This window comes from Bos javanicus, chromosome 3 (genome assembly GCF_032452875.1).
Source record: "Bos javanicus breed banteng chromosome 3, ARS-OSU_banteng_1.0, whole genome shotgun sequence".
In the NCBI taxonomy this organism is placed as follows: Eukaryota; Metazoa; Chordata; class Mammalia; order Artiodactyla; family Bovidae; genus Bos; species Bos javanicus.
The window spans coordinates 117,730,206-117,745,385 of NC_083870.1; the positions used below are offsets into that span (position 1 = coordinate 117,730,206).

At 63.4% G+C, this 15,180-nt stretch overlaps 1 protein-coding gene across 1 annotated transcript; it reads left to right on the top strand.

Moving 5' to 3' along the window:
- Positions 1–4,462: 4,462 nt before the first annotated feature.
- Positions 4,463–14,435, top strand: ERFE (erythroferrone). The gene is made up of 8 exons (XM_061412807.1): positions 4,463–4,738; positions 7,099–7,224; positions 8,247–8,349; positions 9,878–10,125; positions 10,204–10,312; positions 10,410–10,500; positions 11,498–11,576; positions 12,746–14,435. The coding sequence occupies exons 1-8, from the start codon at positions 4,568–4,570 to the stop codon at positions 12,842–12,844; spliced, it is 1,026 nt and encodes a 341-aa protein (XP_061268791.1). The 5' UTR covers positions 4,463–4,567; the 3' UTR covers positions 12,845–14,435.
- The last annotated feature ends 745 nt before the right edge of the window (positions 14,436–15,180 follow it).

Below are 15,180 nucleotides of genomic sequence, written 5' to 3' on the forward strand. Positions count from 1 at the left end.
AGTTAGCACCCCTCTGCCTCCAGGACCAAGCAGAGCAGAGGCAGAGCCCAGAGAGGGAGCTGGGGAGGGAGAGGGCACCTGGGGGCTCCATGACCTCAGGCCAACCCCAAGGCTTAGTCTGTTTCCTCATCTGCACAGTGGGGGCAACTACATGATTTGAGAGCCGGGTGATGTTGGGCATATGGCAAAGGCAGGCTGCCCGCCACCCCCCACCCCCCCCGGAGGCCGCTCCACAGGCTGCTGAGGCTCCCGCGGTTCTGGGGGCAGAGGGAGCTGGGCTTCCCATGACTTCATCGGCAGAGGTCCTTCCTCTGCAGGAAGAGAAGCGAGTGGGAACAGCTTGGCTGCATCAGACCGCCGGGAAGCCAGGGCCAAGGCCGTGACCTGAGGGCCCAGGAATGAGGCTTGGATTTCCACCAGGCCTGAAGGCACAGGGTGGGTTGGGGGCCACCCCACACACCGCCCGGCCCCCGCCTGCGGCCACCCCAGTGCCTCAGCCCTGGGATCCGTTACCTTGCCCACAGACGCCGCCCCCCTTTCTGTACCCACAGGACACTGCTGCCAGGGAGGGGCACACAGGGCCCCCAGAGCCCTATGTGGGGGGGTCCTTGGCCTGTGTAACGCTTTGCTAAGCTCCCCTCCCCTCCTTTGGGGCTCTTGTGGAGCTGTGAACCCCCCAGAAGCACACAGGGAGCCCCACATGGAGGCCCCAGCTCTCTGCACGCTCCCGCCCTGGGGCTGGGCCGAGTCGTCACCTCCAGAGAGCGTACAGAGGCCACTCGGCAGCGGAACAGATCCGATTTGGGTCCTCTGGCGGGTCCGTGACATCATGAGGATTGCTCACTGCTTGGGAAAATAACTGTTTTTCACATGGCAAAGGCTCTGGTCCTCACTGCTGACCGCACAAGGGCCAAGGCTCCCTACTGTGAGCTGGAACCGTATCACGAGACTATCCGAAGGATTGTGTGACCCAAACCTGGTCCCTCTGTCCCCGCTGTCCCCGTATCGCCTAAGGCGACAGAGCCTGAGGCTCACCTTCCCAGGGCGCAGGATGGGACTAACAGCAGATGTGGTCCTGGGAGCAGCCGGCCTCACCTGAGCAGGGCACAGGCCAGCAACCCAGAAGTGGAGGCCCCAGGCAGCAGGCCTCCCTCTGGGGTGGCCCTTACCCGCCACCGAACCCCTAACAAGTGGGATCCCAGACGAGGGTTCGGGGCTGGCAGCTGTCATTGTGCCCATTGTACAGAGCAGCAAACTGAGGCTCTGAGGGATGCGTGTCTAAAGGCCCCGAGATGGGCCTCCTCCAGAGCCACAGCGGGCTGTGTGAGGACCATCTTTGCCGAGCAGACCTGCGGCTGGGTCTGGCCGGGGCTCTGACTGTGCTCGGTCATGGCCTCCACAGCCCAGGGCCTCTGTCTTCAGGCAGGTCTGAGGGCCCCCTCCCCCCGACGACATGATGACCCGGAAGGCAGGCCAGCCGGCCTCGCTCACAGCTCCATGTAGCACCCTCTGGGGCTGCACCTCACTCACAGCAGGCCCTGAGGACACTCGTGCATTCACCCCAGCTCTCAGCCAAGGAGGCTGAGGCTCCCAGAAGCTCCTGGACAGCCCAGCCGCCTTCGGGCCCCTGCCGCCATCCAGGGAAGGGAGAGCTCTGTGATGAGCTCCTGGTTCAAGAGCGGCAGCTGCGCGCATTGCCCCGGGCTTCGCTCACAGCCAGACCCCCGCAGGAAATGCCTAAGGGGAGCCCATCTCAGAGAAAAGACAGAGCCATAGCTCAGTACCCTTCCAGCTAATCATCAGAAACAGGAAGGACCTCGATGCAAAACGTGTGGCTGTGAAGATGGCACCGTGCCCAGGGGGAAAGGGGTCCAGCCCGGCCCTAAGCCCAGGCTGTGAGTGCCTGGTGAGCGCCCAGCCGCACAGGCTGACCAGCTGGACCATGGGAAGTGAATGCGATGCTGGGTAAGGACAAGCCTCTTCAGAATCATGAAGGTACCACTCACAGAGCTGCACAGGCTGAGGACAGATGCCCCTCTCTGCCCCCAGACTGCGGGTTTCATCAATGAAAACACCCCACACTCGGCATCTCACGGTCTCAAAGTCTGCCCCCCAAAATGAAACAGAACAAAACTGTTAATATTTAATGCTGAAGCACACACCCAGCACACTCGCATGTCAGTACAAAGTTTCAGTGCCTGGCTTTCTAATAGATGTGCCTGGGGGGCCAGAAGTGAGAAGCCACCCAAGAAATCCTGAATTCTCTGAAGGCCTTCCAGCAACACCATCTACAAATATTGGAGCAAATGCCTTTGTTTGTAACAAAACTACTGAATGGTTGTCAATGGAATAAGTTCATATACTTTATTGAATGCATATAATATATACCAGTATTTCTCACATGTCTTCTTGCAAAGCTGCAATTTCTTTTTCTTTTTGTAAATTAATTTATTTTAATTGGAGGTTAATTACAATACTGTGGTGGTTTTTGCCATACATTGACATGAATCAGCAATGGGTGTACATGTGTTCCCCATCCTGAACCCCCCTCCCACCTCCCTCCCCATCCCATCCCTCAGGGTCATCCCAGTGCACCGGCCCTGAGCACCCTGTCTCATGCATTGAACCTGGACTGGCAATCTATTTCACATATGGTAATATACATGTTTCAATGTTATTCTCTCGAATCATCCCACCCTCGCCTTCTCCCACAGAGTCCAAAAGTCTGTTCTTTACATCTGTGTCTCTTTTGCTGTCTCGCATATAAGGTCATCATCTTTCTAAATTCCACATATATGCATTATTATACTGTATTGGTGTTTTTCTTTCTGACTTACTTCACTCTGTATAATAGGCTCCAGTTTCATCCACCTGATTAGAACTGATTCAAATGCATTCCTTTAAATAGCTGAGTAATATTCCACTGTGTATATGTACCACAGCAAAGCTGCAATTTCTATAGGAATTTCTATTTTTTTATTCCATTGATACCTTTGCCCACTCCCAAACATGTACAAAGACGGAATTCCTGTGCAGTTCTAATTTGCAGACTCTAAGTCTCATAGAGTGAGTCTATGGGACACAGATTCCTGGGTGGGGGGGAACAAATTCTCAGGGTGGGAAGGGCATTTTTTTCCTTTAAGAAATCTAAAACCACCATCACCCCTACCATCCTACAGGGAAAAAGGCAGAACCAGAGGGAGCATTAACATCATATTTAAGGCTTTTCCTGAAGTGCAGAGTTTCCCGTCCCCTGGAAACAGTCCAAGGATGGTGGGGACCGCAGGTGGTGCGGTGGGGTTGAGGGTGACCCTCGGCTCCTCCCCCAGGCCCTGGCTGCCACTCCCTGAAACAGGACGGGGTGGGGGGGTGTCTCCCCTCTTCTCAGAAGAGGTGGAAGGCATCCCTGGTGAGGGCGGCAGGCCCTGGTAAGGTGCGCTCCTCAGAAGTGCCCTTCCCCCTAACCCCCTAGATAAGATGCAGTTTCCCCACCAGGTGCAGGCGCCTCAGGGAGGCACAGGAGAGCCTGAGCCTGGAGTGCCAGCCTGGGGGCGGGGGGCGGGAGTGGGAGTCGGGGGCGTCGGGGGAGAGTTGGGGGTCAGGTAGAGAGGCCACGCGCAGGTCACAGAACAAACAGCTCAGGGAGCAGTAAGCGGCTGGCTCTCTTCAGGGAGGAGCCTGGAGCTCAGGCCGGCCACTTGGGTCCACCAGTGGGCTGCCCTGATCTGGGGGTGCTGCGGGTATCTGGTCCCCGGTCCCCGGTCGGATCTGCCCCCGACCCCCAGCGAGTTCGAGGCAGGGCTCTGTCCTCCCAATCTGGACTTCAGGGAGCCCGCTCCCAGGCGGTAGATCTCCTCCGTGCCCCTCGCCCCGTGCCCCCCGAGGCTCCTGCAGGTGGGCCTGGCGGGGAAGAATAGCGAGTCTCTGAGCTCAGGGGGGTCCGCGGCCGTGGGAAGCAGGGAGGGGTCGCCGCCTGGGAAAGGGGCGCCAAAGAGGGGCTCTGACAGTCTTCGGGCTCAGATGTGATCCATCTAGTAAGACCCAGCGCGCGGTCACGGAGAGGCGTCTCGGGATCCCCGCAGGAGGTGCGCGGAACAGAGAGGAGAGACGGGATACCCCGTGGCCTGGAGAAGGGCGTCCGGGTGTCCGCGAAGCAGACGCTGGACAGCGCGCAGGACGGACCGGAGCGGAGAGGAAACGCGCCCAACAGGAGGGGGCGCTCCGGCCCCCGCCAGCCGCGGCTCCCCAAGCCCCTGCCTCCCCTGCGCGGCCCTCCTCGCAGCCCCTGCTGACCCCGCGCCCCCGGTCCCCACTCGCGGCCCGCCCGCACCTCCCCCCGGCAGCGTACACGCCCCTCCCTGCACCCTCCCGGTGGGGCGGGCCGCCTCCCCGCACCGCCCCCCGCCAACCCCCGACGACTGCAGCGCACGCAGGAGCCGGGAGGCGGCGCCCGGCGGGGAGGCGCGCCCCGGGCTAGGCGGGGGATTCAAGCGCGTTATAAGGCGCGGAGCCCGGGGCCGAGGAGTCCAGAAGCTGCGATCGCAGGCCAGAGGCACCCGCCGCCCGCATGGCCCCCTCCCGCTGCCCGGCGCGGGCCCTGTTGCTCGCCTACGCCAGCCTGCTGGCCGCCGCCGTGGGCCTGGGCTCCCCGGAGCCCGGTGCGCCCTCGGAGAGCCGCGCCCGCGAGGAGACGCCGCCCGGGAACGAACTGCCCGCGGGACCGGCCGCCCGCCCGCCGGTAAGAGACCGCCCGGCCCGCCCGGGCCCTGGAGACCTCGGGCCTCAGCCGCCCCGCCAGCAGCGCGCGCCCCTGGGTCCCCGGGCGCCTCTCGGGCGCAGCGCGCTCGCTTCCGCGGCGGCGGGGAGTGGGGCGTCGCGAGCCCGCGGGGACCGGGGCTGACCCCGGGTGTCCCCCTCTCTACAGGGGACGGGAAAGCGCTTAGCTTGCGGGCTTGGCGCCGGAGGTCTGGGCGCTGGCCCCCTGTACAGCCCGGCGCCTTAAGGGCCAGCCCTAACCTTGGCTTTTGGGGTTGTCATGAAAAGCAAAGTTCTACTGGATTGGGGGGAGATGCCTGTTTTCTGGAGACTTCCAGGTTGGGAAACTCGTAAAGTGTAAATAACTCCATCCTCCTGAAGTTGGGAAGAGGGTATCTGTAAAAGTTTGAGCAAGTCCCTGACCCCCACCCCTACAACCCCACCCCTGCCCCCTATCTTCTTGGTGCCTGTTCTCTGGAAATAAACAACTGCCTTTCTGCCAACTGGGGAGGGGAGGGAGAAAGTGTCTGGATGGGGTGCCAGGCTCCGATGTGTGATTTCTGGCCGACACTTAGCTCTGCCCTGCTCCTTCCTTTCTGGCTGCAGAAGCGGGTGGTCCAGTTGGGGGTTACCAGGGGGTTGGGGCCTTCAGAGCTGCCCTCAGTGTGGGTGGGGCCTCCAGGCAGGGAGGGGAGGGCTCTGGGGAGGGTGCTTGGAGTTTCTTTTCTCTGAAGATGCCTGTGGGCGGTGCCTGGAGGCTCAGGCCTGCACCTCTGCTCTCAGCATCACTTTGGGAACTACGACGCCCCGCTTGGGGATGCCCCCACTGAAGACAAGTCACAGTGGCAGCCAGCCCCGATCACTCCCCAGGAGGGGCCTCCCCAGAGCCCTTGTTCCCGTCGCCCCCTGCCATTTCCCGTGGGCTGAAGGCAAAGCCTATTACCTCAGCCCCCGGGGGGACGCCAGGGGGCAGGGTTTCCAGAGGCTGGGCTGTGATGGTCAGGAAACAGAGGGGCTTCAGGCACTTCCAGGGATGGGTTCTGGCCTTGGAGGCAGGGCTCTTTTTGAGAGCTGCTGGAGGCTGGAGACCTCCATCAGCCAGGGCAGTGGCCCGACGCCCACCCACACTGCCGCAGCCCATCTCCCAGGCCCCCAGATCAACGTGGTTCCACCTGTTTCTGTTTCAAGCCAAACTGGGGTCTGAGTCCCTCCACAGACTCCTGGGCCAGTGGGAGGCCTGGCCCAGCACAGTCCACCCTGGACAGAGTCCTCCTGCCGGGTGTTCCCACGAAGGCGGCGTGGGACGGTGAACTGGGGTCACCGGTCCTCGTGGAGAGGAACCACTGGGGGAGGCCTCGCAGGGCCCAGCACCCAGGGAGGTGTGGGGATGCCCTGGGCACTCTGAGGCCTCTCCCTCCGACCCACGTCCCTCCATCACAGAAGCCCCATCCCCATCACACCACACCGGCTCCTGAAAGAAGGCCCTGGGTCCCTGCAGAGTGGCCGCGAGACCCGTGAGCCTGGCCGGCTCCAAGATCCCAGGGTCCTTCCATCAGCTGCCCGAGTCAGTGCCCATGACCTCATCCAAGCCCTCTTGAGCCAGTTTCCTTCCCAGCTGGCAGCCTTGCCCGGAGCCCGGGGCCTGCCGCCCACAGGGCCGGAGGCCTCTCCCTGGAAGTTGCCTCCTGGAGCTCCACCACATCAGGACTGGTCAGCACGCAGCCTGCTGGGGGCGGGGGGGCGTTTCTGGGCCTGTCACTGTCCCAGCTCGGGGCATGTGACTCAAGCCCTAAGGACAGGGAGGGGTTGCGTCACCATATCTCAGTGCGGGACACCCCACCCGCGGTGCCCGAAGCAGCCCGGGAAGGGAGGCCTCGCAGCACTGAGGGTGGAAATAGGCCTCCCGAGAACTCCCCAGGGGTTGGTTGGGGTGCCTGCTGGCCGTTGGCGGCCCTGCCTGAGCCCCCAGGGAGGCCGGTGGTCCGATCCTCAGGGAGGCGCACGCACTGCAGCTCCCCTGGAGGGAGGCGGGAGGGGCCCGGCAGTGCCAGCTTCCTCTTGCCCTGAAGCTCGGCACCCCGCCTTCCTCCGCCCATGCCCAGGGTCTTCCCCTGCAGGATCCAGGCTGAGGAGAGGCTGTTCCCCAGGGATTGCCCTCCGTGGCCGGGAGGAAGGGCCGGGGGCTGGGGCTGTGCTGGCTTGGGGGCCAGCACTGTTGACAGTGACGGGGGCCCAGGGGGCTGGAGGCCAGCCCTGTGCAGCGACCTCTTGCCAAGCATTCGGTCTGCTTGGCCGGCAGCCCTGTCTGGGAGGCAAAACAACCCACTGGCGGCTGTGTTCCAGGAGCCCCCTGTGGAGCGGGCGCACGGCCTCAGCGACCCCCGGGACGCCTGGATGCTCTTCGTCAGGCAGAGTGACAAGGGCATCAACAGCAAGAGGGGCGGCAGGGTCAAGGCCAAGAAGCCGAAGGTGAGCACTGGGGCCCAGGCGGTGTGTGCACGCGTGTGCGCGCCTCCGCCCACGAGCCTTTCCCCGGCCCCACCCTGAGCACTCCCAACGAGCACAGACCCTCCGCCTCAGGCCGGAGAGCACAGAAGTGTCAAGTCGGGGCCTGTATGACCCTGAGGTCGGGGTGCCTGTTCCGGCCATTTACCTGCACCCCTAGAATGCCAGGCTCGCTGCTTTCTCTTCCCTCTCTGTATCCTGGGAGGCCTGTGCTGGGCTGCAGGGCAGTCAGGGACTGAGCAGGAGGGGCCTGCGGGTGCGCCGGAGTGACACAGTCCAGGGGCCAGCGGGGGCCTGGGCAGCCACTGGTGCCCACCGTCCTTCAGCCTGGGCGGGGCCTGGGCCCTGCTTCTGACGGCTGACCCTGACCTGGGCCCCAGTGAGGGCCGATTCCCCTGTGGTGGGGCACGCCAGGCAGCGCTGTGCGGCCCTGCTGAGCCCTGGCCTCCCTGCTCCCCAGGGCCGCCCCAGCGATGGTGTGCTGGGCTCTGAGCCTGGGGCAGCCCACTGGCTGGGCTGCCACCGGGACCTGACCCATCACCCCCAAGCTGAGCTGGGGGCTCCCCAGGCTCCTCCCAGCAGAGTCCCAGCCCAGTCCAGTGAGGGCTCCTTGAGGACCGCCCCCCTCGGGGTGGCCAGGCACAGGGGGACTTGCCGACTGGGGTGGTGACATACCTGAGACTCACAGGCGGCCTGGAGTGCCCCCTGCCCTCCTCTGCCTCCCTCAGCCCCAGGGCTGGGCTGTGGCCTCCTTCTTCCCAGCCTGGCCCCCAGCGGCCCGCCAACCCCAGCCCTATGCCTGCAGCTTTCACTGCCTCTTCAGGGGAACTGGAGGCTGACCTCCCTCAGGGGTCAAAGCAGGAGTCTCCCCGCTCCCCTGTTACCAGCCTTTCTGGCAAGAGCTCATCGAGGGGGTGCCCACGGTGCCCCCCCCCCCGCCCCGTCCTGCCTGTTCAGAAGTCCTCACTGTCAGCCTTCTCTTTCAGCTTGGTCTACCAGGACCCCCGGGGCCTCCTGGCCCCCAGGGTCCCCCAGGCCCCATCACCCCACCTGAGGTCCTACTGAAGGAGTTCCAGCTGCTGCTGAAAGGTAGGGGGTGGGTACCACACAGATACACACCCCACTGGGGAGGGGTGGGAATACACACCCCATGGGGGAGGGCATGGCGGAGATACACACCCCACTGGGGACAACGTGGTGGGGGTATACACCCCACTGGGGAGGGCGGGGTGGGGATACACACCCCACTGGGGAGAACGGGGGCAGGGGAGCCAAGATCGGCTGGACCTTGGTCTTGTCGACCTGTATCCGGGAGGCCATGGCTCTGGTGCTGGCCAGGGTCAGGGCTGTGTGTGGGTCGGGGCCAGGTGGAGGTCGGGGAGGAGTGGGTGAGGAGGCAGCTTCACAGAGGAGGATGGACTTGGCCTCTGTGTTCAGTAGGTGCCTGGGGACCAGCCTCCATGCCCCACCTGGGAGGCCTCTGAGCTTGCAAAAGCTGAGAGATCCAAGCCCGCGTTCCCCAAGTGGGGACTGTTAGGGAGAAGTCAGAGCTCCTTAAGCTTGCACAGTGTTCCAATGAGCCCTGCAGGGACACCAGGGAGATCTCAGGCCTCTTTCTTCCCCTCACCTGTACCCCGCCTCTTCCCCTGACATATCTCTGCTGCTGGCTGCAGAGCCCAACGGGCAGGCCCGAGGAAGCTGCCCTCATGGGGCAGGGAGGACAGTCCCGGGAGCACAGAGAGGAGCAGGCTGGGGCTGGAGGCCGCAGAGGGTGAGAGCAGAGCTGAGGGGGCTCTAGCACCCAGGGCGGTATCCCTGCATTGCGGCCAGCTGCCAGGCGTGGGCTCTGAGTACCGACTAGAGTTCATTTCACTGTGAAGAGCTCTTGAGTCTTTTCGCACTTCTATTTAATGTACTGGGGCTTCCTTGGTGGCTCAGATGGTAAAGAATCTGTCTGCGATGCAGGAGACCCAGGTTCGATTCCTGGGTCATGAAGATCCCCTGGAGGAGGGCTTGGCAACCCACTCCAGTGTTCTCGCCTGGAGAATCCCATGGACAGAGGAGCCTGGTGGGCTACAGTCCACGGGGTCGCCAAGAGTCGGAGACGACTTGAGTGACTAACAACTACCTTTCATTTAACTAGACCAGCTTCAGCGGCTGAAGAACCTCCACGTTCTCTGCAATAATTTCTTTACACTCAGCTTCTTTCCCCAAATGACGGGTCTGGCTTATCCTACTGTATTTCCTGATTCAATAATAATGTAAACAGAGAAAAAGCAGCAGCAGCCCCGGGATGAGAAGCGGTAGGATAAACAGGTGAAGCAGGAGAACGGGGTCCTGGGTGCACCAGCCCTGAGCTTCCCGGTAGCCAAAGCGTGAAAGGAAACGCGAGCAGCCGCGGGATCGGGAAGCCGGTTCCTAAGACCATGCAGCCCAGAGCAGGTCTCCCGTGGATTCCCGAGCGCGGGCGCCCGGCTCGCGGTTCCGGGGGTCATCGGTAATGGTGCCCGCGATCTCAGCGGCGCCCAGTTTTGGGGCAGGTATCCGGGAGGGACGCGGCGGGGCGGGCCGCGAGGGGGTAGGGGTCCCGGCGCGACCACCGCCCGCTCTGTGCCAGGCGCGGTGCGCACGCGGGAGTGCGCGGAGCCCGAGCCCGGCCCGCGCGTTCCCGCCGCGGTGCCGGCCGCGCGCCCGGAGGACGACGAGGAGGCGGCGGCGGGGGGCGCGGGCGTGCTGGCGCTGCTGGCCGCGCCCCTGGCCCCCGGCCCGCGGGCGCAGCGCGTCGAGGCCGCCTTCCACTGCCGCCTGCGCCGGGACGCGTCGGTGGAGCGGCGCGCGCTGCACGAGCTCGGCCTCTACTACGTGGTGAGTCCGGGCCGGGCCGGGCCGGGGCCGGGCGGGCGCGGCGCGGCGGGCCCGGGGTGACCGTCTGTGCGCCTGCAGCCCGACGCCGAGGGCGCCTTCCGCCGCGGCCCAGGCCTGAACCTGACCAGCGGCCAATACACGGCGCCCGTCGCCGGCTTCTACGCGCTCGCCGCCACGCTGCACGTGGGTGAGGCCCGGACCCGGGCTTGGGGAGGGGTGGGGGTCGCCCCGCCGCCCTCGCGCCCCGCCACCCGGTGATCACTGCCCCCGCGCCTCCCCCGCAGCGCTGGCCGAGGCGCCGAGGCGGGGGCCTCTGCGCCCCCGGGACCGCCTGCGTCTGCTCATCTGCCTGGAGTCCCGGTGCCAGCACCATGCGTGAGTGGGCGCCTGCCTCTTCCCTCGGGGCTTTCCCCCGCCTGCTGGCAAGGTTCCTCCAGCCTCCTGGCGCCCGCCCGCTGCCTCAAACCGACCCTCCGCAGCCCGCACCCGCCACCCCGGTCTCCCCACCTCCTCCATCCCACCTGAACCCAAAAGGGGCTGACTATACCATCCCTTGAGGAGAAGGAAATGGCACCCCACTCCAGTACTCTTGCCTGGAAAATCCCATGGACGGAGGAGCCTGGTGGGCTGCAGTCCATGGGGTCGCTGAGGGTCGGACAGGACTGAGCGACTTCACTTTCACTTTTCACTTTCATGCATTGGAGAAGGAAATGGCAACCCACTCCAGCGTTCTTGCCTGGAGAATCCCAGGGACGGGGGAGCCTGGTGGGCTGCCGTCTATGGGGTCGCACAGAGTCGGACACAACTGAAGGAGCTCAGCAGCAGCAGCCCATCCCGCGATCGAGATGCCAGCGTCGCGTCCTCAGAGGCCTCCCCTGCCCGGTCTGTGCAGGGCCCCTCCCCAGGCACTCTGCCGACCCATCCATCCTCCGGTTGATGTCGGTTCAGAAGGGCTGGGCTGCCCTTTCTGTACCCCTGCGCCCAGACAGCCCGGGCAGAGAGCAGGTGTGCCACAGTAGTGGCAGAAGGCGTGCAGGAGTGAAGTTCACATCTCACTCCAGTTTGGGAAGCTGCGCAGGGCTTGGCCTGAACCCAGACTCCCAGCGGCTCGCCTCGCACCTCCAGCTGCCCCGTCAGAGCCTGGACTTGCGGCCCTGGTGGCACACACTCCGTCCTGTGCGCTTCAGTCCTGTACTCACTCCTGTTGGGGACCCAGCCCAGATCCCCAACCCCCCCCCCCCCAAAAGCCTGGCCAAGGCTGCCGTTTCCGTGGTGCCTGGCCGGGTGCTGGGTGATGGGGGACACATTGCAGGTGGTGTGCGGGGTCTGGGGCCGGGGTCTCAGGCGCCCCCTCTGTCTCCTTTGGCCACAGCTCCCTGGAGGCCGTCGTGGGGCTGGAGGGCAGCAGCGAGCTCTTTACCATCTCGGTCAACGGCGTTCTCTATCTGCAGGTATGTGGGGCAGGATCCACCGTGGGGGGACCACCGCTGGCAGGGAGACGTGCTGGTGGGCTCGGGAGCTGTGGGTGCAGTGCCCCCCGCCTCCAAGCCCTGATGAGGGTCAGGGCAGCACGGAGCACTCTCGCTGGTCCTGGCAGAAGCAAGCTGTTACTGGGTCTCCCTTCCCCGCATCTGGCCTGCCCCCGACACATGTCCTCTGCTCTGCTCCTCCGTCTGTTTTCTGACCTCCCAGGCCTCCCATGTTGAGGGCTGGCCTGAACCGGCCCTTCAGAGAGAACTCAGTTGGGCAGGGGAGCGGTGGAGGACAGTGACAGAGGTCAGCTGTCCCAGGGAGGACATCACGGCCCGCTGGCCCACTGAGACTGCGGGAAGCAGACGAGGTTATTTCCACACAAAACCCCGAGCAGCAGTCTCTTTCTAGACTGTGGGGATTTAGGGCAGGTGGTCGAGAAATGGATGAAAAGGATTTCCTGGAAACAAAAGTCTAGTTGCAGATGTATTGAATAACAGCTTACATGCAAACGGTCCTAAGTAGGCCAGGCCTGTTCTGAGCGCTTCACATAAATTACTCATTAACCCACCGTGATGTGAAGCGGGTCAGGGAACTGTGGCACGGAAGGGTTAAGTAGCTCGCCCAGGCTCAGCCAGCAACGCCAGAACTGGGGGCCAGGCTGTGGCTGCAGGCGCTGTGGCTGTTTGCTGAAAGGTCTGGTCCCTGCATGATGACCTCAGGCGGCATGGTGGGCCTGGGGTCCTGAGATGGAGTGCCCGGCTTCTGCGTTTCTGGGAGCTCCCGCTTCATATCTGGTGACGTGCCCCTGGGGTGCCTGGACTACATCTGGAGTAGCCAGGCCCTACTACTGGCCTCATGATGGCTCTACCAGAGGGCTCAGTGGCCAGGCCCGTGGTGGAAGGGGCGCTCTCTCGCCTGAGTTTTGCAAAGAAAGCTTGACTCTGGCCCCGACTGGAGGCTCGCCCCCACATGCACGAGCTAAGGGAGCCCGCCAGCCAAGAGGCTGATGGAGCTGGGGAGAAGGCATGAGAACAGGGGTCGGAGGTGCTGGGTTTGATGGTGAGGTGTCTGGGCTGGCGGGGCAGGGTGAGCAGTCGGCGTGCCTGTGGGCCGCAGCGTCCGGGCTGACCGCGGAGCCTCCCTGCAGGCCGGGCAGTACACCTCTGTCTTCTTGGACAATGCCAGTGGCTCCGCCCTCACGGTGCGCAGCGGCTCCCACTTCAGCGCCGTCCTCCTCGGTGTGTGAGCGCCATGCCTGAGTGTGAACAACCCCGGGGGCACTGTCGGAGTGGCAGAGGCCGTGGGCAGGAGGGAGCCCACCAGACTGCCCACCCTGGCCACCGCAGCTGAAGCCAGAGACGCCACGACAGGCAGCCAGCGGAGGCCACACGCACACTGGCGGTCCCGGAACTCCGGGTGATCTCGGGACGCCGTCTTTTCCAGGGAGGGGTTTCAGCATGCCCAGGTGCGGGCGTTTTTGTCCGTGCCCCTCCCTCCCCCTCTGCTGTAGACCTGGACTCCTCCTGGGCAGCTTGCTCCGTGGCTGAGGTCCGGCCGCACCTTTCCCATCTTCCCTAGGGCTCTCGTGGGCTGCCCATGGGCATGCCGAGGGGAGAGGCCGCCCAGCCTGCCTGGTGCCCACCTGCCCCTCTCCCAGCTGCGCCTTTGGCTGCCATGGACCTCAGGGCACTGCTTGGCCTGCAGGGACCACAGGGCCCGAGCCTGTCCTTGTGGCCTCTGGGCACAGCAGCCTTGGGCACCAGGGACATGGGATAGGGGCTGATGGGGACAGTGAGTCCAGAGCTGTTCTCACGTGTGTGTGCGAGTCCACACTCATGAGCTCACCTGGCCTTCCCACCATCCCCTCCGTTGCAAACCCCCTCCCAGACGAGGTAGTCTTGCCTGTCCCCTTGAGGCCCTGGCACGCTGCTTGGGCCCACCTGCCAGATGAGAGAGCTGGAATGTCCCTGCAGATTAGGGGCGGCCAGGCCCTCTGCCCTCATCTGGATGGGTGAAGCTGTGGCCCCGCAGGCTGACAGCTCTGGGTGCCCAGTCACCACGGTCCAGCCCCGCTGGGTCCATCCAGCTCTGGGCTCTTCAGAGTGTCTTCCCCACTCGGGTGGCACTGTGGCCCCAAGTTCAGATGGGCGTTGTGGGCAGGCTGGGGAACAAGTGCCTGCTGCAGCGGTGATGGGATTCGGGGTGGGGGGATGGCGGCTGTTCCCGTGGACAGACGGTGTCTGAGAGTTCCTGCCATTTCTTGATGCAGGGCCCCTTTGGCCTGCTGAAGAAGTTACCCCACCCCCATTCCTGCATGGAAAACAGGCCATAGGAACACCGGTACCACAGGAGCTCCTGGGGGCCAAGATGGTCTGGCAAGGGTGCCTCCAGGCCTGGGAGAGGCAGGGGCGACGACTGCAGTCACCCTGCTCCTTGACTTTCTAGCTGGCCTGGGGTGAGCAGGTGACTGGTCCCCAGGAGCCCTCAGCTTCCACCCCACAGTCTGACTAACGGGAGCCCCAGGCACCATGTGCACAGACCGACCGCTGGGTGCCCTTTGGGGGGCTGGGCACAGTTCTCAGTAGGACTCGCCCCCACCCTACCAGGAAGCGCCAGCTGGCTGGTGTCCTGCCTGCCCACCCCCGCTCCTAGATAAGGGTGGCACGGCCACGCCCTCTCCTGCATTTCTCTGTACCCAGCAGGCACAGATACTTTAGAAAAGCTTTCACCCTGGGGAGACGCACGGTCCTTTTTCTCAATATAAGTGTGTTATGCAGCAATTAATTGAAGTATTTATTGTGTAACGTTGTCAGGTGGAATATATTTATGTATAAAAACTGCCTGTTTGAGTATTTTTTTTATGTGGTTATACAAAGTTACAGAAGCAAAGGGCCGACCTTAAAAATACAGAATCGGAGTCCTTTAGGCCGGGCTCCTGAGGACAAGGGGCGTTCTCCAGGGGTTGGAGGGGGAGCGTGGGTTTGGCCAGGGAAGCCCCACGCCAAGCCTCTCCCCGCTCCAGGAAGCGGCACTCTGGGAATTAGGGACACGTGCTCACAGACTGGTGCCTTGTCGGCTGTAAGAAAACGTTTGGCTGAGTAACTTGCTCGGTTTCCCATGTCTGAGACGCCGAGGCTCTCTCCTCCTGTGATGGCACACTGCCTCCGCCAAGAGGGAGCCTGGCTGTCCGCGCTGGGAAGGGGTATGCTGGAAGCGTTCCCGAGGTACTTGCAGCAGGGAGGCCAGTCCCTCTAACGGAGCTGACAAAGTGATAAGGCCTGTGTGCAGGCTGGGCGAGGCCCACAGAGATGCCAGAGCAGCTTCAGAAGCCCGTCTTCAGAGTCTTACATCATCCCGAGGCCAGCACTCACACAGAAAGACCTGAAAGCCGTCTTACTACGGAGCTTTACCAGCAATACCAGTGTCCTGCTCTCTGTGTGAAGAAGGGCGTGAAAAGAATTTTCGAGTTTGTTTTCCTGGGGAGGCTCATCACACGATTTTAGCATCTTGGACAGAAGTATTGCTGTGAAGCCTGACTTAAGCCCAGCCCAGAGCCCAGTATGCGCGCCCCTGAGCCAGGAG